This window comes from Cajanus cajan, chromosome 6, assembly GCF_000230855.2.
Source record: "Cajanus cajan strain Asha chromosome 6, NIPB_CcT2T_4, whole genome shotgun sequence".
NCBI lineage: Eukaryota > Viridiplantae > Streptophyta > Magnoliopsida > Fabales > Fabaceae > Cajanus > Cajanus cajan.
This window is the reverse complement of record NC_138522.1, coordinates 7,922,896-7,942,467: the sequence shown is the minus strand read 5'-3', so window position 1 is coordinate 7,942,467 and position 19,572 is coordinate 7,922,896. Positions and strand designations below refer to the sequence as shown.

The following is a 19,572-nucleotide window of genomic DNA, read 5'->3' as shown; positions in this document are numbered from 1 at the left end:
ATTGGGTCACCTTTCACTTTACTTCCAAGTATTTTATTAGGATCTATGGGAGTTTCAATTGACCTGCAAGCCATCATCACAGTCTCTTTAAGAAGATCAAAAATATACTCTCTCTGACACATCAATTCCTTTCTTTGATCTTGCTACCTCCATCCCCAAAAAATATTTTAAAGATCCAAGGTCTTTAATGTCAAACTCATCTATAAGAAAAGCTTTCAACTTATTTATTACATTAAAACCATCTCCAGTAATCACAATGTCATCCACATAAACAATTAAAACAACCATTTTTCCTACAGAAGAATGTTTTACAAACATTGTATGGTCACTTTGGCATTGAACAAATCTTTGCTTCTTAACAAATTGGGAAAATTTCTCAAACCAAGCTCTAGGTGACTGTTTCAATCCATAGAGAGACATTTGAAGGCTACATACATATTGATTAAATTTTGAAAACTTGGAGGCACATCCATATAAACTTCCTCCTCTAAATCCCTATTTAAAAAGGCATTCTTTATACTAGTTGCTGCAATGGACAATCTAAATTTGCAGCTATTAAGATAATTCTATAAGATATAGTTTAGATATACTAGTTTATCCTCTCCTAATTTCTAGTTTAGTTTCCTTAGTTAGTTTTATCTAAATCCCTAAACTTTAGGGAATTATTATGTTTTATGCCTATTTATTTTATTGTATCCATCAATTCAATAACATGAAAATTATTCAGATTCAAGTTAGTACCAGAGCATTCTGGTCCTGGTTTGGAAACCCTAACCCAGCCGCCACCAAGGCATCTAGGGTTTTTCGAATTTTGTTAGCGGTTGTCGGAGTTGACGCCGCCTGAGTGTTCAGAGGTCGCCGATTGGCCTTTCCGTCGCAAGCCGCCTCCAGAACAGTGTCTCACGCGCTCTCACGCGCGGTTTTTGTCAGAAAAGCTCGCCGGCGCGTGGGGTTCACGCGCCGCCCTCTAGGCCTCCGTTTGCGACGCCGTTTGCACCGTTGGACTCGCCGGCCCTCCCTCTTCTTGTTTTGACCCTTTTTAAGTTGTGGGTCACACTGTAGGTGGTCGTTTGGTTGCTGTTTGGATTTTCATGGTTGTTTGGGTGCTGCCACGGAATTTCGAGACTGTTTGGTTGCTGTCTCGGAGGTCTTTCCGGATTGTTTGGAGGTGTTTTTTTTTTTTGCTGTTCTTCTCTTTTTTCTCTTCATGGCAGAGATTTCCAAGAATGGCACACCCTCTTCTTTTATCCCTAGTTCAACTGACTGTGGAAATCGAGGGCGTGGTCCAGGTCGTGTTCGTGGTAAAGGGGGTAGAGGAAACCTCCATTGTACCTACTGCCAAAGAGATGGGCATACACGAGACAAGTGTTATTCCTTGCATGGCTTTTCGAGCAAGACAGCTAAAGTGGCTCAATCTCCGACTTCGGCTCTAGAAGTCAAGATTGAACCCAAGAGCAATCATCCAATCACATTATCTGCCGATGATTACAAAGAATATCTTCAACTAAAGGCGACTAAACAGGCCCCTTCCTCCATCACTGTTGCTCATACAGGTAATTCTAGAGTCTGTCTCTCTCATTCTACGTCTATTGGACCTTGAGTTTTGGACTCCGGTGCTTCTGATCACCTAACTGGTAATGTCTCCCTTTTCCGTAACCTATCATCACCTAAAACTTCACATCATATCACTCTTGCAGATGGGTCAAAAGTCCAAGCCACTGGTATTGGTCAAATATCACCTCTTCCATCACTACCATTAAAATCTGTTTTACTAGTTCCTGGATGTCCCTTTAATTTGATTTCTATAAGTAAGTTGACTCGGTCACTAAACTGTGTCATAACCTTCACTTCTGATTCTTTCTTGATACAGGACCGGAGTACGGGACAGACGATTGGAGCTGGATCTGAATCACATGGTCTCTACTACCTTCAGCCTTCTACCTCTACCATATGTGCATCTATTGAGTCTCCTGGTTTAATCCACCGTCGCCTGGGTCATCCAAGCTTGAATAAATTAAAGAAAATGGTACCTCATCTCTCACGGTTAGAGTCTTTAGAGTGTGAGTCGTGTCAATTAGGAAAGCATGTTAGAGCTTCTTTTCCTAATAGTGTTAATACTCGAGCTATGTCTCCTTTTGATGTTATTCATTCTGATGTTTGGGGTCCTAGTCGTGTTCCTTCTCTTTTGGGGCATAGGTATTACGTCACCTTTATTGATGATTTTTCAAGATGTACTTGGATATTTTTGATGAAAAATTGTTCTTAGTTATTCAATATTTTCCTAAGTCTCTATTCGGAGATCAAAACTCAATTTGGCAAAGTAATTCGGATTTTACGAAGCGATAATGCTAAAAAATATTTTTCAGATTGCTTCAAATCATTTATGGCTTCTCATGGCATTCTACATCAATCTAGTTGCTCTCATACACCTCAACAAAATGGTGTAGCTGAGTGAAAACATAGACATATTGTGGACATTGCTCGTACTCTTTTATTGAATGCCAATGCACCCCCAAAGTTGTGGGGCGATGCTGTCCTCACTGCAGGGTATCTAATAAATCGAATGCCATCGTCTGTCTTGAATGATCAAGTACCTCATTCCCTATTATACCCATTGGAACCCCTTTACTCTGTTCATCCTCGTGTCTTTGGTTGTACTTGTTTTGTCCATGATCTTTCTCAGGACGTGATAAGCTGTCTGCTCGGGCCATCAAATGTGTGTTCGTAGGATACTACCGTGTCCAAAAGGGGTACCGTTGTTACTCTACTGCTACGCATCGATTTTACACAAGTGCAGATGTCACTTTCTTTGAAGATACACCATATTTTATTGCCACAGATGTCTCTCCGGTTGACTCAGATCTTCTCTCTCAGGTATTGCCTATTCCTTATTTTGATCATAGTGTGCCTCCTACCACACCTGCTACTTTAGAGGCACCAGATCCTCCCACACTACCAGGATCTGACAGTCCTCTACACCGATTTGGGATAACCTATGAGCATCGATCACATACTGTTGTTCCTCCCAATGATTCTACAATTGAGCCATGTGATTCTACTCCTGCTTCAGTCTCCTCACCTACTCCGACCCCACCTACCTCAGTTGACTTGCCCATTGCTCTTCGTAAAGGTAGTCGTTCTACTTGTAATCCTCATCCTATTTATAACTTTCTTTCATATCATCGTTTGTCTCCTACCTATTATGCTTTTGTCTCTGCTATTTCCTCTATTACCATTCCCAAGACAGTACAGGAGGCCTTAACCCATCCAGGATGGCGACAAGCAATGATTGATGAGATGACAGCTTTAGACTCCAACCACACTTGGGTACTTGTCCCACCTCCACCTGGAAAATCTGTTGTTGGTTGTCGGTGGGTATTTAATGTTAAAGTGGGCCCTGATGGACAAGTGGATAGATTGAAAGCTCGTCTTGTGGCTAAAGGATACACGCAAGTATATGGTTTGGATTACAGCGACACTTTCTCTCCAGTTGCAAAGATGGCCTTAGTTCGTCTCTTCCTAGCCATGGCTGCTATGAGGCATTGGCCTTTGTTTCAATTAGACATCAAAAATGCCTTCTTACATGGTGATTTGGAGGAGGAGATTTATATGGATCAACCTCCCGGGTTTGTTGCTAAAGGGGAGTCTGGTCTTGTATGTAAATTACAAAAGTCCTTGTATGGCCTCAAACAATCACCTCGTGCTTGGTTTGGTCGGTTTAGCAAAGTTATACAGGAACTTGGAATGATCCGCTGCGAGGCAGACCACTCTGTCTTCTTTAGACGCTCATTGACACATAGATTTATCTATCTTGTTGTTTATGTAGATGATATTGTGATTACAGGTGATGATCAAGAGGGCATCAAGGCTCTGAAGCAACATTTATTTAAACACTTTCAAACTAAGGATTTAGGTCCCCTACGTTATTTCCTTGGGATTGAGGTCGCTCAATCAAAGTCCGGTATTGCTATTTCTCAGAGAAAATATGCCCTTGATATTCTAGAAGAGACCGGACTTACAGATTGTAAGCCAGTTGACACTCCCATGGATCCCAATGTGAAGCTTATGCCTAATCAGGGGGAGCCTTATCCTGACCTAGGGAGATATCGGAGATTAGTGGGAAAATTGAATTATCTCACCATGACCAGACCTGATATATCTTTTCCTGTGAGTGTTGTAAGTCAGTTTCTTAACTCTCCCTGTGAGAGTCATTGGCTTGCAGTTGTTCGAATCCTTAGATACATCAAAAGATCTACAGGAAAAGGACTTGTTTACAATGATAGAGGACATACAGACATTGTTGGATATTCAGATGCAGATTGGGCAGGTGATGCAAGTGATAGACGATCAACATCAGGCTATTGTGTCTTCATGGGTGGTAATCTTGTCTCATGGAAGAGTAAAAAGCAAAGTGTTGTTGGACGATCAAGTACAGAAGCAGAATACCGTGCTATGGCTCACACCACATGTGAACTCTTGTGGCTAAAATTCTTAATTCAAGAGTTGCAGTTTTGCAAGGTTGGTCATATGGAACTAGTTTGTGATAACCAGTCAGCTTTATACCTCTCCTCTAATCCAGTTTTTCATGAGAGAACAAAGCTATAGAGGTTGACTGCCATTTCATCAGAGAAAAGATCCTCTCCAGTATCATCAAGACCTCCTCAGTTTGCTCCAAGGATCAACTTGCAGATATCTTTACTAAATCTTTACGAGGTCCTAGGATAACATATATATGTAACAAGCTAGATGCATATGATATATATGCTCCAGTTTGAGGGGGAGTGTTAAGATAATTCTATAAGATATAGTTTAGATATACTAGTTTATCCTCTCCTAATTTCTAGTTTAGTTTCCTTAGTTAGTTTTATCTAAATCCCTAAACTTTAGGGATTGATTATGTTTTATGCCTATTTATTTTATTGTATCCATCAATTCAATAACATGAAAATTATTCAGATTCAAGTGCAGCTAATGACAAAAGAACTACAATGGTGTTTAACATTGCAACAGGAGCAAAAGTTTTTGAGTAATCAACACCATAAGCTTGAGTAAAGCCTTTAGCAACTAACCTGGCTTTGTGTCTCTCAATAAATTCCCTTGCCTTATACTTGATGGTAAACACCCATTTACACCCAACAATTGTCATTCTTCTAGGCAAGTCCACTTTTTTCCAAGTCTAATTCTTCTCTAGGGCTTTCATCTCCTCCAAGATAGCTTCTTTCCACTCAGGAACCCTCAAAGCAGCCTATATATCTTTTGAAATTTCTATTTTTGTTCGTTGCAATTAGGAAAAATTTAAGTCCCACATCGACTAGAAATACAACAATTAAAGAATATATAATTGAGGGACAAACCCCACCTTACAAGCTAATTTTATAAGGTTGAATTAGGCCCAAACCTACAATCTAAGATAGTATTAGAGCTATTTGGATCCGCTCTAAATAGGCCACTCACTATCAATATACGCACCAGACCCAAAAGTATTGGGTGTAAGGGGGTGTATTGGGAAAAATCCAAGTCCCGCCTATCATAGATCATTAAAAGGGTCACGCTAATTACAAAATAAATGTAAAGATAAGATAAGGAGAAGAAATAAAGGAGAATCAAATCACATTTGATTAATCTAAAATTGATCCCATCTCTGATTAAAAGTCCTATAGTAAAAGAGAATAAAATCAAATTAGAGTGACCCTGATTTTCATCTTAACTACCCAATTTACAATTAAATAAAAGTATATTCAGTAGTCAATAATATATATATATATAGGAGGAATTCACTTACTCCAAGAATAAGTCTTGGTAGACTTACTCTATTCAATAACTCATGTTTTACATTAAATTTCAACAATCCAATAGTTTAATTACAAGTTCTTAGTACATAGATCTAGTTTGCAAATTTTTAAAAAACTTGAAAATTATTATATTTTGTTTTATAAATTCAAATTGATGGATAACCATAAAAGGATATTATACATTGATTTGAATCTATATAACAAAGTATCATATGATTTTTTATTTTTTTAAATAATTGCAGACTTTGACTATTCATTAAGAATTCTTAATTCAAAAGTTTGATTGTTAAAATTCAATGTAGAGGATGAGTTATTGAATCTTGGAATAAATGGATCCCTTCTAATATATGTGTGTGTACTATCTTTTACCGACCAAAAAAAAATCAATATGCCATATCAAATCAGTTTAATCACCTTTGACACATCACGCCTTGACGGCACAAATGAAGATCTCTCCATGACATGACGAATTCGAAGTTCATTAAGACAATTCAAAACCACTTGAATGGATTTCATCAACTTATTCGACTCTACAAATATATGCTCCTTCAACTGCAAAATTCAACAAGTCCACATTTTTATTTGCAAAAGACAAAACTTACTTGAATTTTATGCAGAAAGTATGCATATTCATATCAATTAAATAATAGGCTTATTAACTTTAGTCCACTAATGTAGGTGGTAGTACAATCAACACTAGATCATAATCATTTCAATATAATATCAAAATGACCAAAGCTCTTGAAAGAAAATAAGAAAGGGAGGAGGGGCCTGTCCATCTCTAGAATACAACCTGCAGACAGATTAATTTGTGAAGATCGATCTCCAGATCCTTCCTTGCAGATATATTGACAAAAATACTTGGCAAAAGAAGCTCTGCAACTTCACCTTTAAACAATATAATATCTTGACACAACCTGGAGTTACAATAAGCTAGAGAAATGAGACATGAAAAAGGAAGAGAAAAAGAAAACCTGATAAAGGTCTGCTAGTTGCTAATGCTAACAACTAATGATCATTGAAGTAGTTACATACGTCCACAATACCTTAGGATAATGTCATTGCAGTACACAATAAGTGAATACACCAACGGACAAATCCAGATCTCAAAAGTTTTACCATCTGTCTCCCACACAGTGGACTTCTCCAATGAAATTGCTTCAGCTGAAAAAATTTAAGATTAGCAGAAAAACAGTTAATATTGTAATTACATAAAAAGGGCTAATGACCACAAGAACAAAAGAAGTCTGAAAGAAGAATTTTCTGATTTTGGTTTCAAAGTACCAAATTGTCTAAAGATTATTCTCACGTGTAATATTTCCACTTTGCTAGTTGCTTCTTAGCCTACCTGATTACATCATCTTCTTGGGTCTATATTAAGATACAATCCAATTGTAAGGTGTGGATAAACTAGGAATGTTTGGATTTTATTGATCTGAATAATTTAGGGAGATAAATTAGGAATATTTGGATTTTATTATTCTAAATAAATCAGCCATATAAAATCCTGAATTATGGATTCACCTTCCTTTCTTATTTCTTTCCTGTTTTATGGGATTCTAATTCCCTTTAAGGCATTTGTCTCCCTTTGTTTTTCCTATTTAAGTTTGTCTTACTAGCTGTTATTATTAGAGAAGAGACTAGAATAATAAATACTTTTATTATTCTTGTACTAATATTGTATATTTTCTGTTTTCTGTTAGTACTGCCAACTCATCAAGTTGGTTAGGTTTGTTAGCCCTATATATGTAACTGATATCCTTCAGATATCACAACTGTTATTTCTCTAATAATACACAAATTCTTCTCTGCCTACTCTCTCTCTTAATTCTCTGTTTCTTATTGATTTTCTATCTCTTGTATGGTATCATCGTGAGCTCGGTACGATCCTAATTCCTTGTCTGGTTGATTGATTCGTGTGGCTTGCTTCGTGCGCCCTCCCTCACCTTGCGCGATTCTGCTATCCGCGCTTGTGATTCCTTCTGCGATTCTGTTTCTGCGCCCGTAATCTTGATTCTTCGTGTGGCTTGCTTCCTGCGCACTTTTCTGGGTAACCCTGTCTTTCCTTGTGCTAATCCTGTTCGTAGTGTTTAATTTCTCTGTCTGGCCTCCGCTTCCGCAATGTCCAGCAATTCTGTTTCCCACACCTTCTCCCAATCCGTCACATGTAAACTGGATGAAAGAAATTTTATGACCTGGCAGCAACAAGTTACAGCTGTCATCCGTGCCCATGATCTTGAACGCTTTGTCGTCAACCCCAAAATTCCCTTGAAGTTCCTTACCCCTGAGGATCGTGATGCTAATCTTGTTAATCCGGAGTATACTGCCTGGGACCGCAAAGATTCGCTGTTGGTTTCTTGGCTTCTTGCAACCCTATCTGAATCCATCCAAGCCCGTGTTGTCTCGTGCCGTCATTCCTACCAGATTTGGGATTTAGTTTTTCAGCATTTTCAGTCCCTCACCAAGATCAAAGCCACGCAATTACGACTAGAGCTTCGCACCATCAAGAAAGGAACAAGATCGTGTTCTGACTACCTCCTTCGCATTAGCACCATCGTTGAGACCCTTGCCTCTATTGGCAGTCCCATTTCACCTCGTGAACATGCTGAGTGTATTCTTGGGGGTCTTCCACCAGAATATGATTCCCTAATCTCCACTGTCACTGCATTTGTCAGCCGTGATGATCATTTTTCCCCTGCCGAACTTGAGACCATGATTCTTGCTCAGGAAGCAAGACTGGACCAAGCAAAGACTGCTGCTATTCAAGAACCCCTCTCCATCAACCTTGCTCAAGCCTCTTCTGTTCCAACCAATGTCCCCAATGTCAATTTGGCTTTTCAGCCGCCTCTGATGACAAACTCTCAGCCTAATCCTGTTCAGAATTTTTCGCCTCAACCTCAAGCTGGCTTTAATAATCATGGAGGTCGTGGTCGTGGATCTCGTGGAGGAAGAAATCGTGGGTCTCAGGTTCAATGTCAGATTTGTCACAAACGTGGCCATGAAGCCTCCACGTGTTATCAGCTTTCTAATAGTCTTGCCTTGGGAGGTTTTCAGTTACCCTTTCATTCATTGTTTACTCCTTACCCCGCCTATGGCCCCAACTCTCAACATGCGTATGTGTCTCAGCACCCTGGCTCTGCTGTTCCCTATCATGGAACAGTTAACATGCTTGGCCATCCTGGTCCAGCCTCGTGGTCTCCCTATTCCTTGGGTGGCTCCCTTCCTGGCTCTGTTTTTCATCCTCCTGGGTTCACTTATCCTACAGCACCAGCTAATCCACCACCTCGACCACGTACTGCATCTGCATCTGCTGCACCACCTGCTGCTCCTACACTAAACACTGCCACTGCTTGGATTCCAGATTCTGGTGCCTCACATCATGCAACCCCGGACCCTCAGTATCTCCTGCAGAGTGCTCAATTCACTGGTGCCGAGCACATTGCAATGGCCAATGGCCAAGGTACCTCCATTACCTCAGTAGGTTCTAATATGTTTCGGTCCCCCATGCATCCCTCCACAATTTTATCTCTCAAAGACTTATTACTTGTTCCCTCTTTAACCAAAAATCTTATAAGTGTTTCAAAATTTGCCAAAGACAACAATGTCTACTTCGTTTTCCATCCTCATTCATGTTTTGTCAAATCACAGGATTTGAACGAGACTCTTCTTGAAGGGCACCTTGGTGAAGATGGTCTCTATCACTTTCATCCGCATTTGGCGACGAAGACCTCTTCTAATACTAACATTGAGCAGAATTTAATCTTTTCTAAACCTGACCCGTGTATTTTCCTTTCTGAAAAATGTAATTCTGTTGTTCCCAATACATATAAACAATGGCATTTACGGTTAGGGCATCCTCATCATGATTCCCTAACTAGAGCTCTACAAACTTGTAATATTCGTCTTCCTACAGTAAATAAAATTTCTGACTTTTGTGACTCATGCTGTATTGCAAAGTCTCATAGGCTTCCCTCTCACCCTTCCACTACGATTTACTCCAAACCACTTGAACTTGTTTTTCTTGATGTTTGGGGACCAGCATCTTTAGAATCTAGCTGCGGTTATTTGTATTTTCTAACGTGTGTTGATGCTTGCACCAAATACGTATGGATTTATCTTCTTCGTAGAAAGTCGGACGTCTTCTCCAACTTCCAAAATTTTAAAGCCCTGGCTGAGAAACAATTTCAACTGCCTCTCAAATCTGTTCAAACAGATGGTGGAGGTGAATTTCGCGCCTTAATATCCTTCTTCCAACAAGAAGGCATCCTTCACAGACTCACTTGTCCCTATACACATCATCAAAATGGAACTGTTGAACGACGACACCGACACATAGTTGAACTTGGCTTAGCCATGCTTCATCATTCGACCTTACCACTAAACTTTTGGGATCATGCATTTCTAACTGCTACCTACTTAATCAACAGACTTCCCTCCTCCTCTGTTGGTTTTCAGTCGCCCTACAAACTAATTCATCACAAGGATCCCGATTATACATTTCTAAAAGTCTTTGGTTGCTCTTGTTTTCCCTTATTAAGACCTTACAATCAACACAAGCTTCAACCTAGGTCTGAAGAATGTGTATTCTTGGGATATTCTCCTCTTCATAAAGGCTACAAATGTTTAAGCAAATCTGGCCGTATATACATCAGCAAGGATGTGATCTTCAATGAAGGGAGATTTCCTTATCATGATCTCTTTGTTACCGCAACTTCTGATTCTATCCCTGCCACCTCTGTCTCCACACTTCCCTCCCTTGTCTGCTCCCACAATCCATCTTCCTCTACCCTTGTATCACCTACTGTTCCCACCAATTCTGGATCCTCTGAATCCAATTTCTCTCTCCCCTCCATGCCTGACAACAGTTCTACAAATTCTCCTCCGGCTTCATCCTCATCACCTTCACTCTCTGCTCCTCCTCTTAATATTCATCCCATGATCACTCGCTCAAAAAATGGCATTCTACAACCTCGACTTAACCCCACCCTCTTGCTGTCTAATGTTGAACCCAAAACTGTCAAGTCTGCTCTCACGGATCCTCATTGGCTCTCTGCCATGCAAGCTGAACTCACGGCCTTACATGACAATCACACCTGGACTTTAGTTGATTTACCTCCTGGTAGAAAATCCATTGGTTGTAAGTGGGTTTTTCGTCTTAAAGAAAATCCTGATGGCTCTATCAACAAGTACAAAGCCCGACTTGTTGCCAAGGGTTTCCATCAGCAACCGGGTGTTGATTTCTCTGAAACTTTTTCTCCTGTTGTCAAGCCTGTCACCATCCGGATTGTGCTCTCTCTTGCTGTAACCTTTCAATGGCCACTTCGCCAACTTGACATTAATAATGCATTCCTAAATGGAATGCTTGAGGAAGACATTTACATGTCTCAGCCGCCTGGCTTTATTGAACCCAATAGCAAACATCTTGTCTGTAAACTCCACAAGTCCCTTTATGGTCTCAAACAGGCCCCTCGTGCCTGGTTTGACAGGTTGACTTCGGTTTTGCTCAAGCTTGGGTTTCACAAAAGCAAGTGTGATCCTAGTTTGTTTATTTTCTCTACTCCCTCTGCCATTGTCTACATGCTCATTTATGTGGATGATATCATCCTCACTGGCAATTCCTCCTCCTTAATGCAACAATTTATTAATCACCTTCATGCCACCTTCTCTCTCAAAGATCTTGGCACACTTGACTACTTCTTGGGTATTGAAGTCAAGTCTCTTTCTAATGGCCGGTTACTGTTGTCTCAGCATAAATATATTTCTGATCTTCTCACCAAGGTTAAAATGGAAGACTCTAAGGGCATCTCCACTCCTATGATTGGAGGTCAACAACTTGCCAAAACCGGAACTCTGTTTAATGATCCTACCTTGTATAGGTCTGTAGTTGGTGCACTGCAATATGCAACCATTACACGGCCTGAAATTGCCTTTAGTGTCAATAAGGTAAGTCAGTTCATGTGTTCCCCTATGGAAGAACACTGGAAGGTAGTTAAAAGGATTCTAAGATATCTCAAAGGCACTCTCAAACATGGTCTTGTGTTCACGCCTGCTCGGTCCTCCTCTTCCTTCAACCTTACTGCCTTTACTGATGCTGATTGGGCTGCTGATCCCAATGATCGACGTTCTACCTCGGCAGCCTGTATTTATCTTGGGCCTAATCTTGTGTCGTGGTGGTCCAAGAAACAGTTGCTTGTTGCCAGATCGAGTACTGAGGCTGAATATCGTGCCTTAGCTCAAGCTGTCACTGAAGTCTTGTGGATTCAGTCCCTTCTTCAAGAACTCAAAATTCGTTTCAACACTCCTATGGTACTCTGTGATAATCAAAGCACAGTTGCACTATCTCACAACCCGGTTCTTCACTCCAGATCTAAGCATATGGAACTTGACATCTTCTTTGTTCGGGAAAAAGTCATCAGCAAAGCTCTTGTTGTCTCGCATATTCCTTCTCAGCACCAATATGCAGATCTATTAACCAAGGCATTGTCTCCCAAGCGTTTTCTGTCTCTGCGCTCCAATCTCAATGTTGCTGATCCGTCTGACATGCTTCATCCCCCTTGAGCTTGTGGGGGGTGTATTAGAGAAGAGACTAGAATAATAAATACTTTTATTATTCTTGTACTAATATTGTATATTTTCTGTTTTCTGTTAGTACTGCCAACTCATCAAGTTGGTTAGGTTTGTTAGCCCTATATATGTAACTGATATCCTTCAGATATCACAACTGTTATTTCTCTAATAATACACAAATTCTTCTCTGCCTACTCTCTCTCTTAATTCTTTGTTTCTTATTGATTTTCTATCTCTTGTAGTTATTATCAGAATAAAATAGAGAAAAAATATTTCTACACAAGGTATGGGACTTGAATCCCACATTGAAAGTATGGGATTCTAGTGTGAGGTTTATAAGGGTCTTGGGCTCTACAACTACAAGGCTAGCTTTTATGGTGTGATTCTCCCAAAGTCTTTTTTCAATTAGATATCAAAGCTTTCCACCATGCCTCTTAGTTGCAACTGAATAGCACAAGAGGTGACATAAACATTGCAATTTTCACCTAGGACTAGCCAAGGGGACAGTGTAAGGATTGCCTGAGTGGGTAACAGGGCTGTGAAGATGTTAATATCTAATTGCAAGGTATACAACTTGAGTCCCACATCAAAAGGATGGGATTCTAGTGTGCAGTTTATACTTTGTAAAGGCCTTGGGTTCTCCAACTACAATGGCTAACTTTTGTGATGTGGTTCTCCCAACGTTCTTATTAGTTTAGCTAGAAACTGTTACAAATTTTAGTCTCAAGACAGATTTATGAATAAATAGTATTCTAGTTTATTTGAATTATTTCCAGTTTCATATTGTTTTTAAGAATTATTTCATTGAGAGAATATCTTATCAAAAAACTATATCAAACTTTATATTTGGGTCGATTGGTGTGCTTGCTGGTTTGCAGGCTGTCTTACCAGTTTCCTTTAGCAAGTCGATAATATATTTTTGTTGAGATATGAAGATCCCTTTCTTGGAATGGGCTACTTCAATCCCCAAAAATATTTTAGCTTCCCTAAGGTATTGATTTCGAATTCCTTGCCAAGACATTGACTCAACCTGTGTTGTTCCTTTTTATCATTCCCAGTGACAATGATATCATCCACATAGACCAATAGTACAGTTAGTCCCCCTAAATCAGAATGCTTGATAAATAAAGCGTGGTCCCCTTGGCTCAATTTGTATTTAAGGCTTGTCATGACTTTGGTGAATCTCCCAAACCATGCTCTAGGTGATTGTTTCGACCCGTATAATGCCTTTTTTAGCTTACAAACTATGTTGGCCTCAATCTGCCTTGTATACCCGGGTGGTACCTCCATGTATATTTCTTCTTCAAGATCCCCATGTAGGAATGCATTTTTTACATCAAATTGTTACAAGTCCCAATTGTGGTTTGCTACCAATGACAAAATTACTTTGACTGTGTTCATTTTGGCAACTGGTGCAAAAGTCTCCAAGTAATCCACTCCATATGTTTGAGTGAACCCTTTAGCCACCAACCTCGCCTTATACCTCTCAATCGTCCCATCAGCCCAGTATTTCACTGTATAAACCCACTTGCACCCAACAGGTTTTTTTCCAGGTGGTAGGGTGACTAGCTTCCAAGTATTGTTTTTCTCCAATGCCTCCATCTCCAATTCCATGGCTTGTTTGCATTTTCTATCAATTAATGCCTCAGATACAGAAGAAGGTGTAGTTGTGGTATTTAGGCTTGTGAGAAAGGTTTTATGGGTAGGTGAGAATTTTTCAAAGGATAGATTATTTGTCAAGGGGGTAAGGTTGTTGTTTGGTGCAGGTTCTGGTTCCTTTTCTATAAGGGCAATTGGGAGGTCCAAGTTATGGTCCACCTGTGCAGCTGATTTTTCAAAAGGAAATTCATCACAATTAGTAGAATTAGAATTTATAGGATCAAAAGGATTTACCTCATGTAATGATATAGGGTTGGATTCTTGGACATGAGAAGATCTTGGAATGGCCTTTCCTCTTCGTGTGTACACCAGATTTTTCCCAAGTTTTGTATCATCATGTGGTCTAGTTGTTCCTGCATCAGCTGCTGATCCTGCAAGTGTAGGAATTTGATTCACCTCTACTTATTCCTCTTCAGCTTCAACTTCACATATAGTGTTATATTCTTTTGAATTTCTGGTCCAACAGTATTTTTTCCGATTTCTGGTCCAAATGACAGATTTGGTAGTAGGAAAAGGTACACACTTGTGTTTGGCAAGCTCACACACCTCACAATGAAGACTCTCCAGATTTAAATTTTTAAACAAGGAAGGGAACAGTAACTTTATGACCCGAAGTGAAGGATGTCCCAAACGACAATGAGTCAACTGAACTTTTTCTTTGTAGGTTATGGCGGACTTGGATATCAGAGAGTGACTCTCAATGGGCAGATTCAGTTCTTCCATGTAATAAAGGCCATTCCATTCTCTAGCATGTCCAATCGTCCTCCCCAATTTCGTCTCCTGCAATATACAAGAGTTGCTATGAAATATCACATTACATACGAGGTCCTTTGTAAGTTTTTGGATAGATATCAGATTTGTGGACAATTTAGGGACATGAAGAACATTTTTTAGTATTATGGTTGGGGTTATTTGGACATCTCTTTGTCCAGCTGCAGTTATAAGGGTTCCATCCGCTGTGGAAATTTTCTTGTTATTGGGACATAGGGAATATGTTGAGAAGTGTTTAGGGAGTGGTGTCATATGGTCTGTGGCGCCAGAGTCTAGAATCCAATAATGGGTAAAGGGTATGAGAGAGAGAGATATGAGAGAGATAAAGGTGTTTATTATTCTATTCTCTAATAAAGGGTGTATTTGAGACATTAAATCCACAAGAAAATGGGAACTTACCATAGTATGTCAATGAACACGTACTTGTGGGTTTCTCCAATTAACTAAGAAAGGATCTTACTCTCTCTAACTCCTCATGGTTGAGTTGGAGGGCCTCCTTTGTGTCCCCAATCCTTGCTTTGAGGTTTTCCATGCAACTTCCAACATTTGTCCCTTGTGTGGCGTGGCTTGTTGCAATAGATGCACCATACTCCTTCATTTTTCTTCTCCAGATTTGGAAGAAGGCCTACTTTCTTTTGTTCCGCAACCATGGTTGTTGCTCCTTCAACAATCATAGCTGAACTATCCACAATTAGGGTCTCTAGCATTAGACTTCTTCTACTTTCCTTGCTCCGAACAATTGCCACTACTTCATTAAGTCTAGGAACCTTCTCCTTTCCCAATATTTGGATCCTGACTTGATCATATTCTTGGTTTAGGCCTACCAAGAAGTCATACACCCGGTCATGTTCAATGTAATCCCTTAGAATTGTTGAATCCTGAGAACACTGGGCCTTTATAACCCTGTAATGATCCAATTCCATCCATAATGATTTGAGTTGATTAGCATATTCAATGACAGTTTTAGTGCCCTGTTTGGCTACCATAGTTTTTACCTTCACCTAATAAATCTGGGCAGCATCCTTTGCCTTAGAGTAGGTTTGCTCTACTGTAATCCATATTGCCTTCATAGAATTAAGGAACATGCATGTATCGTTGATTTCCAGAACCATTGAGTTCCATAGCCATGCCATAATCATGGAGTCTTCTTCATCCCATGACTTGAATTTGGCATCTTCGTCAACAGGGGCATCATCAATTAGATGGCTGACCTTTCCTTTCCCTTTCAGGATGGTCTTAATGAGTTGAGACCATTTGAGATAATTTTTTTCATTCAATCGATAGGCTGAATGGACATTCTGCAGCTCACCCGTATTCTGGAACTTGTCTCCATTTTCCATTTCAACCATTACAAATATGTGCAATTAAGGCACAGAAAAGAAGATCGATTCAAGAACAGTAGGGAAGCACACAGCAATAGAAGTTGTGATGAGTGTTTGGGATTACACAGCAATGAAGGCTGCGATGGAATTCTAGGGTTGTGCAACAATGAAGGCTACGATGAAATTCTAGGGTTGTGCAGCAATGAAGGCTGCAATCAGATCACAATCAGAGGACCCAAGGATCAGGAGCTCTGATACCATCTCAAATTTAGAAGAAATAATATCTTATTATTTTAATCATGAGATACATCAGATATATATATATATATATATATACATGAGTCTGTTGCCTATTTTGGGAAATAAGGACAACCTATTCTGGGGAACAAATCCCTATAACTGTGGGATTGTTATTGTAATAATAATAGCAAGATACAGCAAATATACAGAATTAAAATACAGTAGGAATAATATCTAAAACTTCCTAAAATATATTTTGACACTTGGAGATGTTTGAGACTCCTAGGATCAGTAAACACGTCAAAGGTCTTCCTATCTGTTAATACTCCCAATGCTGCACTGCCAAGAATAAGGCCATAATCTCATTTTCATAAACAGACTTATACAAGACTCTTGTGGAAAGGGTGTAACACATTCCACTTGCCTTGGGAAACCAAAGGCATGTACTTGCAATTTAATTCTCCCAATCAGATCACTAACCCATTCCACTTGCCTTGGAGACAAAATTGTGGCTTGCACCACTATCGCAAGGAGCAATGTTGGGAAACCAGCTAGCTGTCTCTATCTTCATAAGGCTTGGAAAGAACTAAATCTCAAAGACTTTACCTCATATAGCTATCAATATCAGGGTTGAAAGAAAAAAAAAATGAAAAGGATAAAACCATTAGAATCAATCCCACCACAACGTTGAATTGAACTATTAGATTGATGTACCAGAACATTAACACGGATCAAATCAGTTCTACAGACATTCCCAATAACACGGATGTGCATAAACCAACTAACATACCTTTCGACTTCCTTTCTTGATCCATAAGGAGATTTTCTACTAGTTCAATGTTGACACCTTTGGAATGCACCTGCATTAGTAGACAACAAAACTTATAATAAGAGAAACTAGTTCAAAGCATAAATAGTGAAGCACATGCTTGCACTTCTTAACTCAGTTACAAGTAAATATAAAAAATAAAAGGCAAGCATGCCACTCCAATACTTACACATGTATTTTCAAGATTTATTAGTTATCACTATTTCATCAAATTAGAGTATAGAAATTTACTCCGTATTTTCTCTTGTATAAGTGACTGCTGTCACTGTTAGTGGTTAGCTGTCAGTTAGTTAGTTATCTAGCTGACAAGTCACATGTGTTTCCTTCTGCTGAACTCTAGAGGCTAGAGTAGCTTCCCTTGTACTCAATAGCAACTATATAAATAGTCGCATCCCCTTTATACATTTAGGAAAAACATCAACATATTTCACATTCTATTACATCAAAGTTTCATAGTCACCCAACCTTTTTGGACCCTGCACTTCTGTATTGTTGGATTTTCTAATCAAACTAACTTTGTCACCCATGCAAAGCACAGAATTTGGCTAAAAAATTTGGTCATTTAAGTTTATATATTTTATTTTCATTATAAAATTTCAGCATTATTTGTCAATTAATATAAGTATGCCATTATTAAATACAAAAATATTTACATAGTTCTTTTTTAATATAATTTTCCATTATAGGCCAATAGCTGTTACAGCCCAACACCTTTTATTAGAAGTTGTTGGCTCTATAAACACTACTTGTTTGTACTCTCTATTAAGTTAGTAGAAAACATATTTTACATTTCAGAAATATTTTTTCTTTCCCTCTCTCAACTTCTCTCTATATTTCTATTATTGCCTGTTATAATAGTTTGACTATATTGAAACAAAACAACAAGGTAACAATTTCATAGTTAAAAGTGAAAACAAAAAATGAAAATAGAAAACATCTTAAACCAAACAATCCCAAATATTTCCTAAATAAGCATTTCTTGTAACTGTATTCGGCTTATTTCATATAACACATTTTGTGAAGAAAGTTCAACGATGATGAAGTCTTGAAGTGTTTATGTAGTTTTGATGATTGCCTCACACTTGATGTGATGGTGTGTTGTAAAGTTTGTTTTCAGTTTGATAGTGGTGTGTCCTGAATGTTATTAGTTTTCTTACCATTTGTTAGTTTGGAGGGAAATAAAGTAAAAGGAAATACAGAAGGAGACAAAATAAAAACAGTAAATTTTCAGTGTTAGAGGAGCGAAATACAAAGGAAGTTATTTTTGCAGTATCCACCGAAAAACATTTCCCCTCCAAATTAGAGTGCAATGGGAGGGGAAATTATCTCTTTCTTTTCCTTTTTTTATTTAACTTTTTATAAAAAAAATTATATGAAAAAATTAAATAACAAATAATTTTGTTAATAAAAAAATATTATGTTAAAAGTTGAATTTTTAACTATTGAAATATATTTTTATATAATTCATATATTTATTTTCTCTCTTTTCCATGCATCCAAACAAGCACAGAAATTCTTTCACATCCTTCCTTCTTATTTCTATCCATCCAAACAACATAACTTTTTTCATTCCTATTTCTCCTCTTTCTGTCATTCCTAGTTCTTTCCTTTCTATATCACTTCTCATCCAAAAAGGCATTAGGCTTACACTAGGCTAATTGAGAATACATATACATGAGCGATGAAAATTAATCAATTAATAACTAATTGAAATGTTTTTCCAAATTAAAATGAATCAAGCGTGAAAAATTGATTTATATTCGATTCCTTTCATGAAACAAGTTAAATAGATATTTGAAAGAAAAGGAATTGAAAAGGGATTTTTTCAAAGTTTAAAAACTATGTTTTGAAGTCTGTTGTAATACATTGCGAGATTGTGTAATCCACTATTGTTCTTGTTCTAATTCCATAACTCAAGAACAGGGTAATTGATTATCACATGAGATAATTGATTACAAGACTTTAAAAGGTTTACTTAAAAAAAATCACGTGTCTCTGGAATAATCGATCATGAGGGCATGTAATCATCTAAAATGTTCAATTTTTGAAACCCAAACTATCTATTGAACAAAATGATCAATTACTAGAGACAATAATCGTTACAACAGTTACAGAAACTTGAAAATAACTAGATAACAGATTTTATCTTCAGCACCTATGTCTATATATATTGTAAACAGTATTGAACCATGTGTGAATTACATTTTTAAGATTAAATAATTACAGATTTAGATTGCGTTAGAAGTTTTCCCCTCTTGTATCAACTCTTCACCACTCATAAGACAAAGTTAAACATATTTACACCTGTAGTTATCCACGTATGATGGTCAATAATCTTATGACACCATTAACAACCACTAATGACGTAAAATTACTATTATTAGATCTTCAA

General features: G+C 38.3%; 1 protein-coding gene across 7 annotated transcripts in view; it reads right to left on the bottom strand.

The window, feature by feature from the left end:
• Positions 1-19,572, bottom strand: part of ATM (Serine/Threonine-kinase ATM-like protein) — a 129,208-nt gene that overhangs the window by 39,677 nt on the left and 69,959 nt on the right. For all 7 annotated transcript variants that reach the window (XM_083076654.1, XM_083076657.1, XM_083076656.1 and 4 more), the window contains 4 exons: positions 17,142-17,211; positions 6,839-6,956; positions 6,586-6,709; positions 6,207-6,344 (listed from right to left, as the gene is read on the bottom strand). In XM_083076654.1, the coding sequence (XP_082932780.1) occupies positions 6,207-6,344; positions 6,586-6,709; positions 6,839-6,956; positions 17,142-17,211 (450 nt within the window). The remainder of the gene's footprint in view (positions 1-6,206; positions 6,345-6,585; positions 6,710-6,838; positions 6,957-17,141; positions 17,212-19,572) is intronic.